The sequence below is a fragment of the Colobus angolensis genome, unplaced genomic scaffold (genome assembly GCF_000951035.1).
Source record: "Colobus angolensis palliatus isolate OR3802 unplaced genomic scaffold, Cang.pa_1.0 Scaffold123, whole genome shotgun sequence".
In the NCBI taxonomy this organism is placed as follows: domain Eukaryota; kingdom Metazoa; phylum Chordata; class Mammalia; order Primates; family Cercopithecidae; genus Colobus; species Colobus angolensis.
The window spans coordinates 4339461-4362018 of record NW_012113475.1 but is presented as its reverse complement, the minus strand read 5'-3'; the positions used below and the strand labels follow the sequence as shown (position 1 = coordinate 4362018).

Sequence of the window (22558 nt, the reverse complement as noted above, 5' to 3'; positions counted from 1 at the left end):
GTTTGTGTCCTTTGTAGGGACATGGATGCAGCTGGAAACCATCATTCTTAGCAAACTATCGCAAGAACAGAAAACCAAACACCACATGTTCTCACTCACAGGTGGGAACTGAACAATGAGATCACTTGGACACAGGGTGGGGAACATCACACACCGGGGCCTATCATGGGGAGGGGGGAGTGGGGAGGGATAGCATTAAGAGATATACCTAATGTAAATGATGAGTTAATGGGGGCAGCACACCAACATGGCACATGTATATATATGTAACAAACCTGCACGTTGCGCACATGTACCCTAGAACTTAAAGTATAATAATAAAAAAAAGATTTTGTATTATCTAATTCCATTTAATGAAATGCCCAGAAGACGCTAATCTATAGAAACAATTCATGGTTGGCTGAAGGCAGTATTGAACTGTCAATTGATTGGGCTTGAGAGCTTGAGGGGTGACGGGAAAGTTCTACAAGTGGATTTTGGCGATGGCCATATGACTCTGTATATTTACTATTAATAGTTTAATTGTACATTTTAATAATATGAACTAAATGATGTCTCAGTACAGCGTGAAGGAAGAGGACGTGGAAAAGGAGGGCGAAGGGAAAGGAAAAGAAGAAAATGGTAAAAAACAGAAGTGAAGCATCTGGGTTCTCAGAATTGCATATCCTCACTAGGGTGGGCAGAATGATACTTCTGTTTCATGTAGTGAAATATTTATAGAGACAGGTATGATTGTTGTGCTTAGGGTTAAAACTGGAACAATATCACACACATAAAGTGGATCTTAAATAAGGTAGAGGTGCCTTTCTGTCACTCATAGCAGTCCAGCCAGGGCAACTCTTCTCTACAGGAGAATCATGTTCCTCCTATCTTGTTGCTCAGCCATTCCCCACTGCATTGTCCCCATATGCCTCGTAAAAACTGGGTCCCAGTAACGTAAATATTCCAGGTCATTGAAAGGGAGTGAGTGTCAGTCTAAGGCAAAGAGCTTGTGTTTCAGTTGGAATGACTTGGAAGCTGTCCACACCTCCATTCACATTCCACTGGCCTTCTGTATACGATCAAGGAAAGGTATGAAATGTAGTCTTATTTGGGGAACCATAAACCCAACTAAAACTCTGCTACTGTAGAAGAGGGGAAGGGACTCTTTTGAATAGTTTAACATTGTGGGTGAAAACAGTTTATTAAAATTGTGGTAACAGATAACAGTGATAATCCACATACATTTTCAACAGTCAAGAGATTAAGCCTAATTAACAGATGCACTGGCTCTCTTTTCAAGATCAGAGTTTCTAAATAAAATCAGATATGCAGATAAACTGAATCTACAGTACATATAATTTCAATTTACAAAATGAATTTTCAAAACAAGGCAGGATGTGAAAACGTAGGTGACTGCAAGTAGTGGTCAGATAATTGAAGGAGGTACTCTCAAAGATATGATAGTTGCATGTTAAATGGAAATAAGGTATTAATGTGGTCACAAGGAGAAAGAAAAATTATAGTGATCTAATATTATGTATAATATATAATATATATTATTTCCAGTAACTGTTGTGCACTCTGTTTTCCACTGGAGAACCACATCACTCTTGCCCCTTCATCATTCAGGTCTCTGCTCAAAAATCATCTTCTCAAAAAGCTATTTTCCCGACCACTTTATTTTAAATGGCACCCCACTATCATCATCTTTATGCCTAGTATGCTGCTTCATTTTTTTTCATGCTAACTCTTCAATCTGGAATTGTCTTTATTATTTTTTGTTTCTTCAACTAGAATATACATTCCCAGAGAGCAAGATACTGTGTTTTACACTGGTACCATGAATCCGTAGACTAATATGTGGTAGACACTCGATAAATATTTGTTGCATTAATTAATGAAAACGTAACCACATAGTAAGGTTCTCAACAAGACTGAAATAATGTTAAATAACCTCAAGCAGACTGTTATATATTTGGTACCAAATATTGGGGATACACTAAGCATGTGAAGAAAAACAAGTATTTCAAGCTGTGTGTGAAGAAGGGAAAGTAAGCCTGCCAACATCAGTACTTCTTGGAATCCTCTAATACTTTATCTTTACTGCTAATGAAAACTTTATAACTTACTGTACTTTGTATTATGACTGTTTACATCTATATTAGTGTTATTTATATTTTTTATTTGCTAAACAACAAATTTTTGAAGCCAGAAACCACATTGATGCATCTTGGTATTTAGCACTTACAGTGTTTTGCAGGTTAAAAGCTCTTAATATATATTTGGGTGAAAGAATAAATCAATGATTAACAAAGTGGCCAATTGTTACAAATTGAAGAGCATGTTTTATTCAGAGTAAAGAAGCCTCAATGGCCACTTGTAGTAGTCATCAGACCAATAAAAATACTTAACGTTAAAACATTATCTCACTTAATGAAAAAAATAGTAACCATAAACTACGCATGTAAAGGAACCCCAATACATGATATCAATATTCTTTATCTACTTCTGTCTAACTCAGTTGGGAAACAATCCATGTTTTTGTGTAAGAGCACAGCACCATGACACTCTGAGTTATAGCGCAAAATGCCAAATGTGTAGTAAAATTCCTTTGAGAGAATTAGTTAATACACATGCATAGCACTTTTTATATTATAAAACTTGGGTGCTTATCTCTTTCTTTAATGTGAAAAGCAATTACTCCACTGAAGATGTGGAATAATTATTTTAAAATATCACTTGCTCTTAAAACACAGTGCAGGTATTGTGCCTTTGAAGCGGCATCTTTGAACTCAAACCATTTTCATTACTTTTGCTGCATTTTAAAAAAAATAATAAGACTTTGGTATATGAAGGTTGATCTCTTTATTAATGTCTTTATTAGTCTTCAGTTTTACTTGCTGAATCATGATTCTTTCTATGTTGAGTTGACTATTGCACCACTAGTTTGGGAAAGAGGTGACCCTGAAGTTGCGACTAGGACACAGATCTTGAGAAAAGTGACTGTTTCTGTCCTTGCAGCATCATGTTTACATTCTCAATATCTTCCAGCCCCTACCTCCCATTTTTCTGTCAATCACAAAGATTTGTTTTTGAATATACCTAATTCATTTGCTTATACTTTCTCTCCTTTCAGAGAAGAAAGCATGGCTTACTACCTTTCCCTTTCATTATTTTTTCCTTTCTCCCTCAACTCACCATCCTTTGCTGTACGTCACCACTTTTTCTACTGAACTTTGTATTTTGTTTTCCTTTCACTGAACTTACACATACTGCCTTGTTATCCTATTGTTTGTGCACATATTTTTCATCTTCATTTGTAGTTTAAAGCTTTGGAAGAGGTAGAGTGCTTCTAAGTTACCTCTACATTATTTACTAATTCTCCCTCAGTGTCTTGTGCTGAAATGCTGAACAATATTGAATTAGTGATGGAATCGAGAACCTTATACTGATCATGCCTTGTGAGACCTTTCCTACCCTTCTGCCTGCTGTACTGCCTGGTGTTTGGCCGTTTGCTGTTCATTAGCACCTACTTAATGAGTAAGTCTGGGAAATAAAAAGATATAAAATGCAAACAGTCCTTTTGTAACTTGTTACTTTCTCCATATTATTCTAGGTAATAGGTAACAGAAAGTTACCAAGTAAAAAAAAAAAACCTTGGCTACAAAAAATGTTCACCAGTAACTTGTGGGTCTTCCCTATCCCCAGGGACTTAATAATGAGTATAGTTTACACAATATAACACTCCTACAAAGAACGAAATAAAGGAAAAATACAGAAAAATTGTTATCATAAAAAAGGAATATTCAAAAATTTTTGAATAACTGATTCATCAACTTCCTTAATCAAAGTAGAGGCTTTAAAGAAGACATTTTAAATATATAATGGCAGCATTAACATTCATAATGTTTATTTCATTTGTTATATTATTTAAAGTAAAAATAGTGATGTTTCCTTGACCCATTTATGCTTAGTGTTCCATTGTTGGAACGCTAAGTCTGTGGGAGTTATTTATATCCTGCTGCTCAAGGTCATTACCAAGGTCTGATTGCAAAAATTCAAAAAATTGCAACCAGGCATAAATGAGTAAATTCAGCCATTCAACTGTACTGTGTATTGGTAATTTGGAGATAAGCTGTGTTTCTGCTCAGATGTAGTGACTTTTTGAAGGGGTGTTGCCACTCAGTATCTCCAACATCATGTCGACCTTTGCTGAATCATTAAAGTGTCCATTAACATAAAGATTTTAGCTTGTAACGCACAAAGCTAGAGCTCTTTGTGAGGCCCTCTTACTGTGCTTTGTAATGTGATACATAGATTGACTTTATAATACAATCAAAGATATAACACTTTCTGATTAGATTAGACGAATGTGAGTTAAATAATGATGTTGGTTAAAATTCCAATAGAAAACAATGGCAACTCAAAATAGGATAATTTAGGTAGGGCTTCTTTTTTAATGGGCTAAATTACACAGGTCTGGGTGGAGTTCAGCCAACAAATGGGGAATAGTACAAAAATCCAGAGCTAGTAGCAGTTAAGTGATACCAGTTCTAGGTCCAAAGGATAGAGGAGAAGACAGTGAATTTCAAGAGAAAGTGATATAGAGCAGGCTGCATCAAGAAATACATCGATTTTGTTTAAGGTACACAGTCAGCTTAAGCCAACCACACACAGAAGACAAAAGATAAATGCCTTACCTTCTTTCTTCTTCCTCTCACTGAAACATGCCTGAGCCTCCCAATCAGCAGACTTAAAGAGAAACCAGTGTTCTAGGCACTATTCTAAAGGTTCCAAGTGTAATAAATTAACCTAACCGAGGTGTGGCTCATTTTCTTCATCTGAAAAAAGGCTAATAAGGATAGCAACTACCTCATACCTCATATGTCAGTATAAAGATCAGGAGAAAACGAAGTATTTTTAACAGTTCATTGGATGTGGTAAGTTAAGAATAAATGTCTCTTACTATTGGATTTATCAAATGAGGCTCTTCTGTAGAAGTGTACAGAAAAATATAAATGTAAAAGCCACAAAATGAGGTTCCTTTCTTCTGATTCAATAATATATGTCTGTGAATTACTGTGTTAGAAGAACAGGAAAATTGAGTAAATTTATTTTCAAAAACAAATTGTGGTATTTATTTTAGTTTTCCTGGAAAGAAGAACACTTATAGGAAAAGCCCTTATGTTTCCAAAATTAAATTCAAAATCAGAATTATAGCAGATGAATTTAAAATCTAAAAAGGGTCCAGTAAAAAAGTCCCCATGCCAAAATGTCAGTGAGATCTGCAGGAATACCAGGTTTTCCTTTGGAATATACACCATGCCCAAGGGGAGTATAAAGAACCAAAGCTGATTTAGGTAAGAAACTCACAAGTAATATAGTTGACAAGCAAGGAATGACTTTGATTATGGAAATAAATATTTGTAAAGCAACAAAATAAAAATTTGAGTGTCCACAACAACATCCAGTCCCTCAACACAGCAAGCTCATACCTCCAAATTATTTTCCCATATGAAATAGCTTGGAATACTATTCCCTTTATATTTGCATGTCTGTCTACTACTCAACCTGAAATCTTAGCCAAAGGTTTTTTGTTCATTTGGTTTTAGCATCCATCATCCTCATCTTATAAAAAATGAGCCCTTGATTTTTAAATCATACACCGTCTACCTGTTATTTTAGTATCATTATTTTATATCACTTGTTTCCACTACAAGTAAAATTATCAACTTTTCTAGATCTCTTGGTATATTGCCCCAGTAGACTATAAACTCCCTGAAAACTTGAATTAAATTTGTCTAATTCATCTGTATAAATCCCAATTTAGTGTACAATGAATAAAAAGTGTCCTACAAATAGGTGAACAATTACAATTCTTATTTTTGAAAGAAGGATAAATTGATCTTGGAAATTCCTAGTTTCTGTCATTTGGCCTCCCCTTCCCATATTTAAGCATTAAGCAGTTTCCAAAGAAAGAAAATGTACACTGGTGTATTCGTCCATTTTCATACTTCTATAAAGAACTGCCTGAGACCAGATAATGTAAAAAGGAAAGAGATTTAATAGACTCACAGTTCAGCATGGCTGGGAAGGCTTCAGGAAACTTACAATCATAGCAGAAGGTGGAGGAGAAGCAAGGCACCTTCTTCACAAAGTAGCAGGAAGGAGAAATGCTGAGCAAAGGGGAAAGACCCCCTTATAATACCATCGGATCTTGTGAGAACTCACGCACTATCAGGAGAACAGTATGGGGGAAACTGCCTGCGTGATTCAATTACCTCCACTTGGTCTTCTCCTTCACAGGTGGGGAGTATGGAGATGATGAAGATTAAAATTCAAAATGAGAGTTGGGTGGAAACACGAAGCCTAAACATATCAACTGGTGACTGTGCTCACATGGATCCCTAGCATGAATTTCAGGTAACCTGAAGGACAGTAGTTTGACATAAAGTCTGCCCATTTCCATTTTGTCAGACATAATATATGGGACTAAAAAATTATTTTATTTTAAGTTCTGAGATACATGTGTGGGAAATACAGGTTTGTTACATAAGTAAATGTTTGCCACGGTGGTTTGCTGTACGTGTCAACCTATCACCTAGGAATTAAGCCCCACATGCATTAGTTATTTATCCTGATGCTCTCCCTCCCCATAACACCCAAAAGGTTCTAGTGTGTGTTGTTCCCCTCCCTGTGTCCAGGTGTTCTCATTGTTCAGCTCCCACTTGTAAGTGAGAACAGTTGGTGTTTCGTTCTCTGTTCCTGTGTTAGTTTGCTGAGGAAAATGGCTTCCAGCTTCATCCATGTCCCTGCAAATGACAGAATCTCATTCCTTTTTATGGCTACATAATATTCCATCATGTATCTATACCACATTTTCTTTTTCCAGTTTATCATTGATGGGCATTTGGATTGATTATATGTCTTTGCTATTGTGAATACTGCTGCAATGAACAAATGCATGCAAGTATTCTTATAATACAATGATTTATATTCCTTTGGGTATATATCCAGTAATGAGATTGCTGGGTTAAATGGTATTTCTGATTTTAGGTCTTTGAGGAATTTCCACACTATCTCCCACAATTGTTAAACTGATTTGCATTCCCACCAACAGTGTAAAAGTATCCTTCTTTCTCCTGTCACACCAGCATCTGCTGTTTCTTAATATTTTAATAATCTCCATTCTGACAGGCGTGAGATAGTATCTCATTGTTGTTTTGATTTGCATTTCTCTAATGATCAGTGATATTGAGCTTTTTTTCATGTTTCTTGGCCACATAAATGTCTTTTTTTTTTATTTATAAGTGTCTGCTCATGCATTTGTCCACTTTTTAATGTAGTTGTTTTTCTTTTCTAAATGTGTTTAAGTTCCTTGTAGATTCTGGATATTAGACCTTTCTCAAGTGGATAGACTGTGATCATTTTCTCCCATTCTTTAGGTTGTTTATTCTTTCTGATAATAGTTTATTTTGCTGTTCAGAAGCTCTTTAAATTATATTTATATGTCAAATTTTGCTTTCGTTGCAATTGCTTCGGGCATTTTCGTCGTGAAATCTTTGCCCCTTCCTATGTCCCGAATAGTATTGCCTAGATTTTCTTCTAGGGTTTTTATCACTTGGGGTTATACATTTAAATCCTTAATGCATCTTGAGTTAATTTTTGTATAAGGTGTAAGAAAGCGGTCCAGTTTCAGTTTTCTATGTATGGCTGGCCAGTTTTCCTAGCACTATTTATTAAATAGGGAATCCTTTCCCCATTGCTTGTTTGTGTCAGGGTTGTTTAAGATCAAATGGTGGTAGATGTGCAGTCTTATTTCTGAGATCTCTATTCTGTTCCATTGGTCTATGTGTGTGTTTTGTATCAGTATCATGCTCTTTTGGTTACTGTAGCCTGAAGTATAGTTTGAAGTCAGGTAGTGTGATGACTCAACTTTGTTCTTTTTGCTTAGGATTGAATTGGCTGTTCAGACTCTTTTTTTGTTTGTTTGTTTTATATGAATTTTAAAGTAGTTTTTCTAATTCTGTGAAGAGTGTCATTGGTAGTTTAATGGGAATAGCATTGAATCTGTACATTGCTTGGGCCGTATGGCCATTTTCATAATATTGATCATTCCTATTCATTTGCATGGAATGTTTTTCCATTTATTTGTGTCCCCTCTGATTTCTTTGATCAGTGGTTTGTAGTTCTCCTTGAAGAGGTCCTTTGCTTCCCTTGCTAGCTGTATTCCTAGGTATTTCATTCATTTTGTAGCAATTGTGAATTGGAGTTCATTTATTATTTGACTGTCTATTGTTTGTGTATAGAAATGCTTGTTATATTTGCACATCAATATTGTATCCTGAGACATTGTTGAAGTTGCTTATTAGCTTAAGAAGCTTTTGAACTGAGATGATGGGGGTTTTCTAGTTAGAAGATCATGTCATCTGCAGAGACAGTTTGACTTCCTCTCTTCCTATTTGAATATGCTTTATTTCTTTCTCTTGCCTGATTACCCTGGCCAGAACTTCCAAAATTATGTTGAATAGGAGTCATGAGACAGGGCATCCTTGTTTTGTGCGAGTTTTCAAGTTGTATGCTTCCAGGTTTTGCCAATCCAGTATGATATCGGCTGTGGGTTCGTCATAAACAGCTCTTAATATTTTGAGGTATGTTCCACCAATATCTAGTTTATTGAGAGTTTTTAACATGAAGGGATGTTCGATTTTATCAAATTCCTTTTCAGCATCTATTGAGATAATGATGTGGTTTCTGTCTTTAGTTCTGTTTATGTAATGAATTATGTTTATTGATTTGTGTATGTTGAAACAGCTTTGTATTCCAGGGGTGACACCTACTTATGCATTGTAGATAAGCTTTCTGATGTGTTGCTGAATCTGGTTTCCCAGTATTTTATTGAGGATTTTTGCATCGATGTTCATCAGGGATACTGGCCTGAAGCTTTTTCTATTCTCTTTTTTTTTAATCTCTGGCAAGTTTTGGTATCACGATGATGCTGGCCTCATAAAATGAGTTAGGGTGAAGTTCCTCCTTTTCAAGTGTTTGGAATAGTTTCAGAAGAAATGGTATCAGCTTCTCTTTGTACCTCTGGTAGAATTCAGTTGTAAATCTGTCTAGCCCTGGGCTTTTTTTCATTGGTAGGCTATTTATGACTGCCTCAATTTTAGAACTTGTTATTGGGCTGTTCAAGAATTCAACTTCTTCCTGGTTCAGTCATACAAGGGTGTCTGTGTCCAGGAATTTATCCATTTTTTCCACATTTTCTAGTTTATTTGCAAAGAGGTGTTTATAGTATTGTCTGATGGTCGTTTCTGTGTCAGTGGTAGTATTTTTTTTTTATCATTTTTCTTTGCGTCTATTTGATTCTTCTCTTTTCTGTATTATTCCAGCTAGTGGTCTACATTTTTAAATAAATAATAATAAATCCTGGATTTATTTTTGAAGTGCTTTTCATGTCTCTATCTCCAGTTCCTCTCTGATCTTGGTTATTTCTTGTTTTATGTTAGCTTTGGGGTTTGTTTGCCCTTGGTTTTCTGTTTCTCTTAGTTGTGATGTTAGGATGTCAATTTGACATCTTTCTACCTGTTTGATGTGGGCCTTTAGTGCTATAAATCGCCCTCTTGACACTGCTTCAGCTGTGTCCCAGAGAATCCGGTATGTTGTCTCTTTGCTCTCACTAGTTTCAAAGAACTTCTTGATTTCTGCCTTGATTTCATTATTTATCCAAAAGTCATTCAGGAGCAGGTTGTTCAATTTCCCTTTAGTTATATGGTTTTGAGTGAATTTCTTAATCTTGAGTTTGAATATGATTTCACTGAGGTCTGAGATATTGTTTGTTACGATTTCAGCTATTTTGCATTTGCTAAGGAGTATGTTACTTCTAATTATGTGATTGATTTTCAGGTGAGTGTCATGCTGTGCTAAGAATGTATATGCTGTTATCTGTGGGTGGAGAGTTCTATTGATATCTATGAGGTCCACTTGATCTGTGGCAGATCACGTCTAGACTGCCTCTTTAGGCTGGACCCTGACTGATTCCTCCTCACTGGATGGGGCCTACCTGCAGGAATTTCAGCAACTTCAGGCAGGTGTGTAGGGACAGAGCTCTGATCTCACAGGGGTTGAGCCCTTTGCGAGAGGGATGACTGCAGTCTCCACGGATCAACAGACTTAGTCTTTCTTCCTTGTGGCTCTGAGGAATCTAGGCAGTCCAGATGTATGAGAGTCCCCCATCACAGTGCCGTTCCCCTACCAAGGGGCAGCCAGAGTGCTTTGTTAAGAGGTCCTGGATCTTATGCCTCCTGACTGGGTGAGACTCTCCAACAGGGGTCACCAGATACCTTTTACAGGAGCCTTCCTGCTAGCATCAGGTTGGTTTCCCTCTGGGATGAACATCCCAGAGGAAGGAGCAGGCAACCATCTTTGCTGTTCTGCAGCCTCCACTGATGACACCTCCAAGTGTGAGAGGGACCCAAGTGAATAGGGTCTGAAGTAGACCCCCAGCAAATCACAGCAGCCCTACAGAAGAGGGGCCTGACTTTAAAAGAAAAATCAACAACAGAAAGCAGCAACAACAACAGCATCAACAAAAATGTCCCCACAGTCAGTCATCAGTTCAGTCTTTTTACATACTCCCATAGTTCTTGGAGTTAATACAGAGATAAAACTTTGAACTGTGCAACATAATTCTAAACACTGAAGCTTATTGAACAAATACATATAACAGAATAAAAGCAGGATTTGTGAGCACGCAGAATGAGGCTAATATGACAACTTCTTGTGCTTTGACCTGTAAGAATGTGACCTTTTCTCTTTTGTGTATTTATTTTTAATCCTCTAGTTACCTTCTCTCACCTGAGCCCTCTGTACTTTGCTCAGTTTTAATAATATGAATGAGTACATGAGACTACTTTGGAACTTTCTGTTTGTGTAAGTATACATTCAAAAATACAAAAATATTTCTTAGCATTCAAGCTAATACAAGAATATTCTCTATACTAAGATTGTTTCTGACTTTGATTTGTGAAGTGCTTCCCCACCTACATCCTCCCCTAAAATACATTCTGAGAAATACACATATATATGTGTGTGTGTGTGTGTGTTTGTGTATATACGTGTGTGTGTGTATATATATATATATATATATGTACATATATAAATGAAGTCTTGTCCCGTCGTCCAGGCTGGAGTTCAGTGGCACCATCTCGGCTCGCTGCAACCTCCACCTCCCAGGTTCAAGCAAATCTCCTGACTGAGTCTCCTGAGTAGCTGAAACTACAAGCGTACGGCAACAGGCCCAGCTAATTTTAGATAGAGGTGGGGTTTCACCATGTTGGCTAGGATGCTCTCGATCTCTTGATGTCATGATCTGTCCGCTTTGGGCTCCCAAAGTGCTGGGATTACAGGTGTGAGCCACAGTGCACAGTCTGGAACATATATTTTTTTTATATATAGTAGACATTTTAATGTATCTTTATGTTTGAAATATAGCTTAAGAAATGGACTTAACCAATCTAACCATCATATCACATTTGTGTATCAAAGATCAAAAAGTAAATCTGTTTTGAAGTGAGGCATAAATTCTTAAGAAAATAATGTGATTATCATGTGTTTTTGAAGAATAGTACAAGAAGTTCAAAAAAGCAAATGACCAAGTTTTTAAAGTTAATATTTGCCTATGTATAATTGCAACGAAATGTGCAAAGCATAGAAAGATAACCTTTTAAACAATCATGTAAGATATAAAATTACCAGAGATGATGCATCTTTCAAAGCATAAAGCTTTCCTTGAATTAATTTCTATATTCGACCTTCACATATATCACTCTCCTACAACATTATGTTGCTCCACAGCTGAATTCCATTTAGCTATGACTCAGTGCCTTATTTACTTCACTGATTGTATTAAGCCTACACAAATCATCAGAAAGCTTTAATTTGGCCTCCACAGGCTTTCTCTGCTTCCCAGAAATGGTAACAAGGTATTTTAAATCCTCCCAACCCTAAGTACACATGTTGCAACATCACTACTATTTGCCAAATAAATTACGCTACATGTATAATTCTCATCTTCCTGTGCTGACTAGCAGAACCAGCCCAAGGGGGGGGGGGGGGGAGAGAGAGAGAGAGAGAGAGAGAGAGAGAGAAAAGCAAAAGCATTAATTCTATATTTGTAAAACCACAGCATTCAAAATCTTGATAAGGAAAGTCCCATATGGGCAAAAATATGTTGCTGACTAGGCAGGTAATAAGGTTAGACTCAGAGGTATCCATGGGAACCACTAATAAAACTACTAGAATATGTTCGGGAACGAAATATTGGAAAGGGGTGAAAACACTGAGGGACACATGCAATGGTACTAAATCATCACATACAGCACTGTTATTAAAATGTAATGAGATTAGTGGAGGAACCCATCTATCATAATTACAATCCCATATAATCATTACATAATAATCACATAATCATATTAATGCCATGGAGTATGTATTTATCCTCATTTTACTGTGAAGAAACTGAGGCTCAGAAATAGTAGGTGTGAGGGCCCACAGATAATAAGACGTAGAGTGGAATTCACACATAAAGGCAGGTATCTAATTCCATGGCTCAGGAACTTAATATTTATGTTTTTCCCTGCAAGGTAAATGACACCAATCTTAAGATTTACATACCAAACTAAATGTAGACATTTTGAGTGTCTGCAGTATAATATGGAGAATCAAGGATTAAAAAGGGGCTAAATAAACTGTTTTAAAATAGCACTATAATGGGAGAGCATAAAGAAGAGAGGTACACATAGGTCAGGACCTAGCACAGGGTTACAGAATAAAGGCCAAATTAACCAGGACAGCCAATGGAGAGCACAACAGTGTGCAGAGTAGTTGGCACAAGGCTAAATGTTCACAGTCACCCAAAAGGTACTGGCTGATTCATTTTCTTTTTTTTTCCCAGAATATGCAATTTCCTATTGCACGTTGGCTTATTGCATGTTCCTTTTAAAAGAGAGCTTTTCTGTAATAATTCTTTTGAAAATTACAAGATAACAAAGTATTGCATGAATCCCAAAAGACTCTTCATAATTCGATTCCCATAAATCTCATTACACTTGTCAAAGACAACAAAAAATAGGTGTTAAATGTGAAAGTAATTGTCAGCTTGCTATTTCTTGTCAAATTAACCAAGTAAACTCAATTATATAAAAGTTGGATATAGAAAATAGTGATAACAGATTGAAAATTCCAAATATACTGAAGTCATCATTAGTTTGTCAACATGAACTTAAACTATTTTATGACTACATATTGATCTCTCGTTACAACTGTAGAGTGTAGGTAAATGTGGTTTTTAATCAAATAAACCAGACATTCAGAGTTACTTTAAGATATATAGTGATTCCTCTAATGAGTCAGTATCATAAAAGACTGATTAAAAGTGAGTTATGTTACCATATCCATACACCATACATACAGACATAGAAGAATACAAGAAAGTGATGTGCTATTATTAGGATAAAAGAATTGGTAGCAGAAAGAACACAGACAACAAAAGAACAAATCTTTACTTCCTTTAAACACAGCTTTCATAGAATGCTGCTAAAGACTCTTCCAAATAAAACAAAATCCAGAGCAGCACAAATTGCTAAAATATATATTTTATGAGGTAACTCACACAACAGATCACAACTGTAGATAGTGAGGTAAAAGTCCTCGAAGCACAAAGGCTATAGAATTGTGATGTAGAAGTGTGTAAACATCTGAATTTCAATCTATTCACTGTAGTAGAGACCTGTTACTTCAAGAGTATGATATCAAATGAGATAAGGGAAAGACTCACACATACAGCAGTAAAACAACAAATAACAGGAAAAAAGATTAGACTATGCAATTTGTATTTTCATTAATATTTTGTTTAAAGGTAAAGTAATAAACTTTTTTAAGAAAGAAAATATCTCTCTTTCCTGAAAAGTATATTTTAAAAAGTCAGACCATCTTGTTCCTTTCTATTAACACAATTAAACCCCAAGTTAAAGGCAGAGGGGAACAGCATGCTTTTTCATGGTTAAAAATCCACAGCTTTCCTCAAATATATTTTTATTCCTGGAGTTACATGCTGTGTTCTTTTTTTTTTTTTTTTTTTTTTTTTTGTTATCTCCCATTGTAGCTAGCTCAGTCTTGGAAGTACTAGGAATTTAATAAGTACTTGAATAAATTAATTTGACTGAGAAGTTTCAAAATTAGGATTATATATATATATTGCTCTTAATGGTAAATTCTGCAATGGAAAAGGTTTGTGTGAGCTTTTTTTTTTATTTTATTTTTTTAAATGCATGTTGGTGTTGTCTCTAACAAGCATAGAATTATTTGTACTTTAATACTACATTGATGATGGACACTAAAGAGCACACATTAGATAGATTCTAATTCCAGACCTTGTGGCCCAGTCTTTAGAATGTGACAGGCAAGGAGAAAAAGTAATACAAGTTTTGGCAGGAGATTGCTGGGGAAAGGACCAAGCTAAGTATCTTCACTCACAGAGGAAAACAGGGGGTTTAGTCACTGAATAGACATCCAGTATCCCTCCTGACGTGCAGATGTTTGGAGATGGCCGTTCCACAGCATGATTTGCTCCTTCTACCAATTCACACATGTAGATGGTCCAGAGTTAACCAGAGCACTGAGATGGACACTGGGACTCAAAGCACAACCTTGACTTTGATGTGGGAAGGAAAGTAGGAATGAAAACAATGAATAAATGAACAAATGGATGAATGAATGAATGAATGAATAAAATTATACTACATGATTTCCTAGTTTTGTTTCTCAATTCCCACAGACAACAATTCTCAAGTTTAGTTTATTGTCAGGAAATTCAGAAAATAAACTGGAATTGAAGTTATCAAAATTGGTCCAGGAAACACAGGCTTTTGGGGGATACAAACTGTAGTATTATAGTAGGAAGGTTGCAGAATCCAGTGTAAGACGTTTGAAATTAGCAGATTTTTCTCACAGTAAAAATGTCATATTAAAGCAGCAGTCATATAAATGAAATATAAGTGAGACTTATCCCTGGGAAAAAGTGTCAAATATTGCAACCACATAAATCATTCTATTTACGTCTTCCTTGGACTAGACCATTTAGATTTAATCAATAACACCTGAAATATTCACCATGGATGGTAATGTGTTTTGGAGATGTTCTTTTTCATAATTATATTTCCTTACACTTTTTCTGATTGTGCTAATTTCTTATCATCGATTTACACACATGAAATAAATATGTATGTATTTTTATAACTATAAAGAAATGAGATGGGTAACATAAACCAAAAATGAATGCAGTTTTATTGTTTTATAAGCATAATCATATACAGGCAATTATTTTAGAAGACATATGAGGCAGATCCAATTGAAATAATCATTTTATTAAAGTAAAATGATTACCTTTTACAAGAGCAGTGTGTAAAACAACACTGGTGTTGAAGTAGTCTTAAGGTTGACCCGGCTGAAACTTGCAAGATAATCTCTCTTAACTAAAACTGTTTATTTATATTAAAAATACCATTGATTTTATGTTCATATTTCCAGCATCACAACAGTTTAACTTTAATACATCCCATTACTGCATATTACAATAAAAGTTTACTTCTTTGAATTGTACTTTGATATATTGATTCATATTTTTATATTTCAAAAAGCATTGAACATTTTTTCAAACACCTTGTGTTTTTGAATTTTAATGATGTTTAAAATGTTTTGCAATACATAAAAAAGTATTATAGTTTAATATGTTTTCTTTCAAATAGATTAATTTGTGACATTATAGTATAATTCTGCCCTTATATGCTCTATGCAGCTTATTTTTAGGTATTTTTCTAATAAGAGCAATTATTTCAAAATTGTTTATCTGAATCTGCCATTAAATATCAAAGAACGATGCTTCACTTCCTTCTTAATACATCAAACATATGTGAGAATTATATATGGATTCATACTTCATTCACTTTTTGACTTGAGGATTTCTAAAATATACCACCCTTATATTTCCTGACTTTGTTTTCTTATAAATTTCCACCTTTCATGGCCCATCTTATGTTCATCTCAGCTAAGAGCTAACAATATAAACAATAAGTACTGTTTTCAGAAATGACAGCAGTGTTTTTCACACCAGACATTTGTACATCTATACTAAATGTCATACATAGATTCCACAGAAGAAAAAATCTGTAAGAGACAACAAAAAGAGTAACCTATGAATTAAAAGAGTAACCTATGTATAGCTACTTTGGTTCAGGTTAAGGGAATCAACACAAGACCCTTTGGATTCTAGTGGTAGTAATGAGTGCTGTGGGTTGTGGTGATTAGTTGAATGAGGTGGCAGAACAAACAATGGATACCCTATATCTGTTTAATCTATTTTAAAGTCAGACACAGAAAAACTAGGAAGCAATTTCGGCAACATGAAACCTTCTCTAAAGGGACACTAAATAATCATCATTTCTATAAGGTTCTAATTCTAGAACTATGTTCTTAAGCTTTATAAAACCATAGAGATGAAAGTTACCTTAACATTATATTCAGATTCCTTCATTTTTTACAGATGAGAAAAACCAAGGCCAAAAGAACAAGATTGATTTATATAATGTAACGGGTCTTTATCATCTAGATTGAAATTTTCCTACTATTCCATGATTGAACATAAATAATAAACAGCAAATAAATATCAAAACATAAGTCTGCTACTTTTTTGAGTCCTTACAGTACTTACTGAAATCCTATAATACATTGTGCTATCTCATGTGTGTGTATACATATGCATAGGTGGGTATAGTTATTAGATATGGCCAGAAAAATACTGGACTACTGATGTAAAAGAGGTCTTGATTTAGCTGTTTTTCTGCTACACACATGCCTGGTAACCCTAGAAGAACTAGGGAGAATTACTTAGCCTCTCTGGGTCTCAATTATTTCATCTAAATTGTGAAAATATTCAACCAGATTTGTATAATTTTCCACCCCTATAATTCTCAAGATTTTTAAAAATAACCCGTGTAACTTTTTTCTTTTTTTAATTTATTTTTTATGGAGAACACGGCATCCTAGATATCAAAATAGCCTATCCAAATTAAAAAAAAAAAAAATTGTCAAGAAAACCTCCTGAGTTAACGTTTGAAAATGTATTTGCCCTTGGTTAATATCCTGCAGCTCAGTACACAAAAGATGAAAAATGGCTTATCAACAAATACATTCATGAGAAAGGAAAAAAGAATAATCTCAAAACAGGTAATTTATTTCCAGATAACTTTTGTGAAAACAGAATTTTTTCTATTATTCATTTATTTCGAAGATCTGAAATCGATGTTACCAAATACTGACAAAATTAAGAGATGCAGTCATTCATCTCCAGAGAATGGAATGTTAAACCCGTGTTATAACTGAGGTATCTGTCTAGAAATTCATTTTCTAAAGGATTAATTGCTATCCAAAAATGTACTGTAGACAAAGCTACAAAGGAAGATTTCAAAAATACCAATACTCTTTATTACTGTTTATGGGTTATATAGGCTGTCACTGAATTCCTCTCTCTCATTAAGTGATGACAGTAGAAAGATACAATGAACAGAAATTTTGATTTTTAAAATAAAAAATCAGCTCTTAAATGTGACTGATTAGAGGAAATTCTAGCAATAAAATAAATTGAGGATTTCAGGCTATTAGATTTTATTTATCTAATATCTGAGTGATCCTTATTATCATTTGTCATTATTACTAAATATCTATAAGTTTGATGATGCTATTTGTTCAAGGATTGAATTTCAAATTTGAATAAACAGACAGAGCGATCAAAACCATGAGTTTTTCTATAAGTTCATTAGGAATGCTAACATGGAAGCAATCACTTATAATTGTATCCTTGAATCTTTTGTCCTTTAGATTGTAAAAAATGAAAACAAACAAGGTGATGTTAGTCCCTCTCATTATAAGTTTGGATAGTATTGCAGTAAACATGTGGAAGTTGGCTATCTTCAATGGCACAGCTGAGGTTTTCTACTAAATTACTTCCTCAAAACATTAAAGAAAACAGTGCTTCTGAATGGGTTGTTTGTTCTCTTTCAATAGAATATTTTCTCTTATTTTTTCAAGCCACCATTTTACAAAAAAAAAAAAAAAACAAAACTCTATAATTATTTTCACTTCTAACATTAACTGAAACCCTTCTTGATATTGAATAGGGAAACAAATTATCTTTAAACCTTCCTGGAACTCATTTCAGGTTTATTACCCAAAGCTGACCATCAAAATAAATGGTGGAGAACACCCTGTTAGTATCAGAAACCATCAGGCAAACTGCCCAGCTCTTTCATTTTTCTTGACAAATATCTAGTGGTCTCTATCTGGGAACCTTATTACCTCTTTCAATTTGCTTTCAGTGCCATCACGTCACTATTGCAAGATATTTTTGTTTTCGGAATTTAGCTGGCAGCAGAATAATTAAAGAAAGCAATGTTAAAACAAACAAACAAAAATAAGCGGTATAGTATCTAAAAAACTGCCGTTACTTTTCAAATTATAGTCTTTTATTTATTTATTTATTTAGAGATGGAGTCTCGCTCTGTCGCCCAGGCTGGAGTGCAGTGGCCGGATCTCAGCTCACTGCAAGCTCCGCCTCCCGGGTTCACGCCATTCTCCTGCCTCAGCCTCCCGAGTAGCTGGGACTACAGGCGCCCGCCATCTCGCCCGGCTAGTTTTTTGTATTTTAGTAGAGACGGCGTTTCACTGTGTTAGCCAGGATGGTCTCGATCTCCTGACCTTGTGATCCGCCCGTCTCGGCCTCCCAAAGTGCTGGGATTACAGGCTTGAGCCAAATTATAGTCTTTAATAAAGGTGTGAGGTACTTTTTTTGCTGACCTTATAATTTAGGTTTCTCACCATTGTGTTGTCTTCATTTCATTTTTTTTCTTACTACTTTTTTAGTCAAGGTCAATTTTTTTAAAAGCGTGGGTAGTTTAGCATGTCTTGGAAGTTAATTCACAATTATTAATATGTAGTTACTCAGAAGATAAAGAAAGAAATCAGTCCTCACGTTTTACCTGCTCACATTCTGGTCCTTATAAATAAGAGTTGAGAAAGAAAAATAATACAGATTTCTTAAAAATGAATGACATATATTTCCCATTGAATATATCTTTAAAATTATTTGGTATTTTCTTCAAATTTTATTTTATTATTTTCCAGATCCTTCCATTATTTCTAATATTAATTTATACTGCTTTTAAATATTTCCACAGAAAATTTATTAACATTTCCACTATTTAAATCCCTGTATTGTCAGGATGATTCTGATTTTGAAATGTAAATATCTGAATAGTTATTTCAATCTGACTTTTCGCATTAATGTTTAGTTATTAAAAATTAAAATCTTATTGTATTATTATAAACATTGTTATCCTATTGTTTGTAAAGCCAGTTTTTACTGAAAACAGTTCTATTTATTTAAAAAAATGATTTTTTACTCCATTCCATTAACAACAAGGAAAAAATTTTTAGACCACCAATCACATATCTATTTTCTAACTAACACAAATAGGTTTCAAAAGTAGCCAGTGCTATTGGTTGAAAATATATTTCAATAAAGTTTACCTGCATGTAAAGCAGATGAAACAGTAAATGAAAAGTACACGTTTTTAGACACTTATTTTCCTTACTCTTTCAAGGTTTGCATTACAAAAAAAAAATTCTGCTCAACTTCGTTACAGTTAATATGGTATCTGCCTTTTCTTCTGCCAAATCCTATTTAAATTTTTAATGAGGCAAATGTTTTATTTGACTAAATTAATTTTGCATTCATTATCTTCTGTTTAAATACATTATCACAATAAAAAATAAGGTAGACTAGTTTCTTAGTTTAGGCTGCTATATCAAAATACCTCAGGTTAAGTAATTAATAAATAACAGAAATGTATTGCTCACAGTTCTGGAGACCAGCAAATCCAAGATCAAAGGCCCAGCAGATTAGGTGTCTTGTGAGAGCTCTTCTTCTACTTCAGAGATGGTGCCTTCTTGCTGAGTCCTCGAATGGCAGAAGGGGCAGGCAAGTTCCCTTGGGCTTGTTTTATAAGGGCACTAATCCTATCCATGAGGGAAGAGCCCTCATGAGCTAATCATCTTCCGAAGGCCCCACATCTTAATACCACCAGAATGGGAATTTGATTTCGACCTATGCAGTGGGGTAGGAGGGGACACAAACGTCCAGATCTTCCCAATTAGCAACAAATAGTCTCATGTAAAATGAGTGCTTTCTGGATCAAGAGGCTAAATGTTTAATTAGATTAATAGAATCAAACAGAAAATTCCATTTGTCTGGGATCTTTCAATCAAAATCTTCATTAATAGGAGTGATGATTCCAATATATTAACAATAATTGGTATTTGTGTTACTTTGTACCAACAAAAATTTTAATTTACTCGGGTTTACAGAGGAAAAGGAGGAAAGTGCTTTAATATTTGGTGCCTCATAGAGAGTAAAAATTTATAGTATAGGTCAGTATGTTAGAGTCCTAATGCAAAATCTTTGATTTGTATGTAGTGTCCAAAGGTTTTCCTTGCAGCAGTCCATTTGTCATGAGTAGACCTGATATGTCATCCCAAGTTGTAACAACACCCAAGGTGGCAGTTATCTCAGAGAAGTCCAAAATAAACATTCTGTTACAAAATACTACTTAAAAAAAGTTTCATTTACACTGAAGTCATAAAAATGTTGCAAAGCTTTTACATGTAAATATTTGTTCATTTTCATATTATATTTCAATTAATATAATAACTTTCCACATTCTACACTTTCAAAACTGGAATATAAGATTGACATCTACAATACAGTGATCTCCAAGGAAAATAATGCCCTACTGTCAGCAAAGATACAAAAATTATATCCATGTTTAATAAGTTTCATCAAAGATAATTTCATTGCCATTTGAACTGAACCAAAAAACCAAAAGAAATACTGATGACCTTACCTTCTTGAACTGCTTGAAAAGGGTTGTTGCCATCAACAAACGTCACTGAAAATGTGATTTTCTCAGTCTGTAAGATCTCCTCATTCTGGTTAAGGTCACCAACTGCTGTGCGAAACACCTCATCATCCTTTTTGGCAGATTCATCAAAAATTGCTCCTAGAAAGAAGTGAGTTTTGCCATTAAATAATAACATAAATATTCTGTCTTGCCCTCTGGAAATATGACATGGAGACTTATGTATTTAAAAAACATATACGTTCACTTAAAACATGCACTTTATTTATTAATGAAACACATTGTACTGGAAGCAGTGTAATAGCTGAGAAGGAATATAATTACTTCTTCCAAATGGAATGATAAATAGTACCTCAAAGTGTTATTGCAGGGAGATCATCGGGAAGAAAATGTAATAAGTATCAAAAGCTTCTACATGACAAAGTATCCAATACATTCAATGTCTTATATCATGAAACCTTTAAGGAATTCATAGCTGGAAGATTTCTTTTCTGAATAAAAGGAAATAAGCTCAGAAAACTTCCTGAGGTCAATTCATAGAATATATAGGAATCAAACAATTGTGGAGATCTTAATTTATTTTTCATTTCCTTCCTTTCTTCCCCCCCACCTTTTTTTCTGAACACAGGTATCATTATCTTTTATAGTAGTAAAGTCAGTAATATTTATAGAAAATGTAAAGACATTCAAATCTCTGTGCAGAGGGAATGGAGAAGTATTTCTCAAGGAACTAATGTAAGTCCTAATGTAAGTCCTAATTATAGCATTTTTTATCCATATGTAACTATGATGATGATAAACACTTAAATTTTATTGAGTATTTGGTTGGTAATGGCATATTTGGTAAACACATTGATTCTAAGGGCAAACTGATTTTAAATACTGACGCTGTCACTTGTTAAGTATGCGACCTTGACCAACATGCTCAAATTCTAAACCTCACATTTGTCTAACCTCACATTGTATGTATTAAACACATTTGTCTAAACCTCACGTTGTGTGTATTAAACACATTTGTCTAAACCTCACATTGTGTGTATTAAATGATAATATACAGTGTGTATTATTATATACACAGTATGTATTATAAAGCCAGTGTGAAGCTGGCTTTCTCTTTTCACTGCTCTTTTTGTTTGGTTGGTTGCTTGGTTTATTTTGAGATGGAGTCTTGTTTTGTCGCCTAGGCTACAGTGCAATGGCGCGATCTCAGCTTACTGCAAACGTCCGCCTCCTGGGTTCAAGCCTTTCTCCTACCTGAGTAGCTGGGACTACAGGTGCACACCACCACACTCGGCTAATTTCTTTTTGTATTTTTAGTAGAGACAGGATTTCACCATTTTGGCCAGGCTGGTCTCGAGTTCCTGACCTCAGGTGATCCACCAGCCTCAGCCCCCAAAAGTGCTGGGATTAAAGGAGTAAGCCACCGTGCCTGGCCATCACTGCTCTTTTATATTGGCATGGATTGTATCAATCTCCTCAAACCATTGCCTTGTTTCCTATATATTTTGAATATCTGTCCATGGCCTGAGAGAAAATAATGAAGAATT

The 22558-nt window shown here is 34.8% G+C and overlaps 1 protein-coding gene across 2 annotated transcripts in view; it reads right to left on the bottom strand.

Moving 5' to 3' along the window:
• Positions 1–22558, bottom strand: part of GRID2 (glutamate receptor, ionotropic, delta 2) — a 1517061-nt gene that overhangs the window by 1202413 nt on the left and 292090 nt on the right. For both annotated transcript variants that reach the window (XM_011932743.1, XM_011932751.1), the window contains exon 2: positions 20997–21152. In XM_011932743.1, the coding sequence (XP_011788133.1) occupies positions 20997–21152 (156 nt within the window). The remainder of the gene's footprint in view (positions 1–20996; positions 21153–22558) is intronic.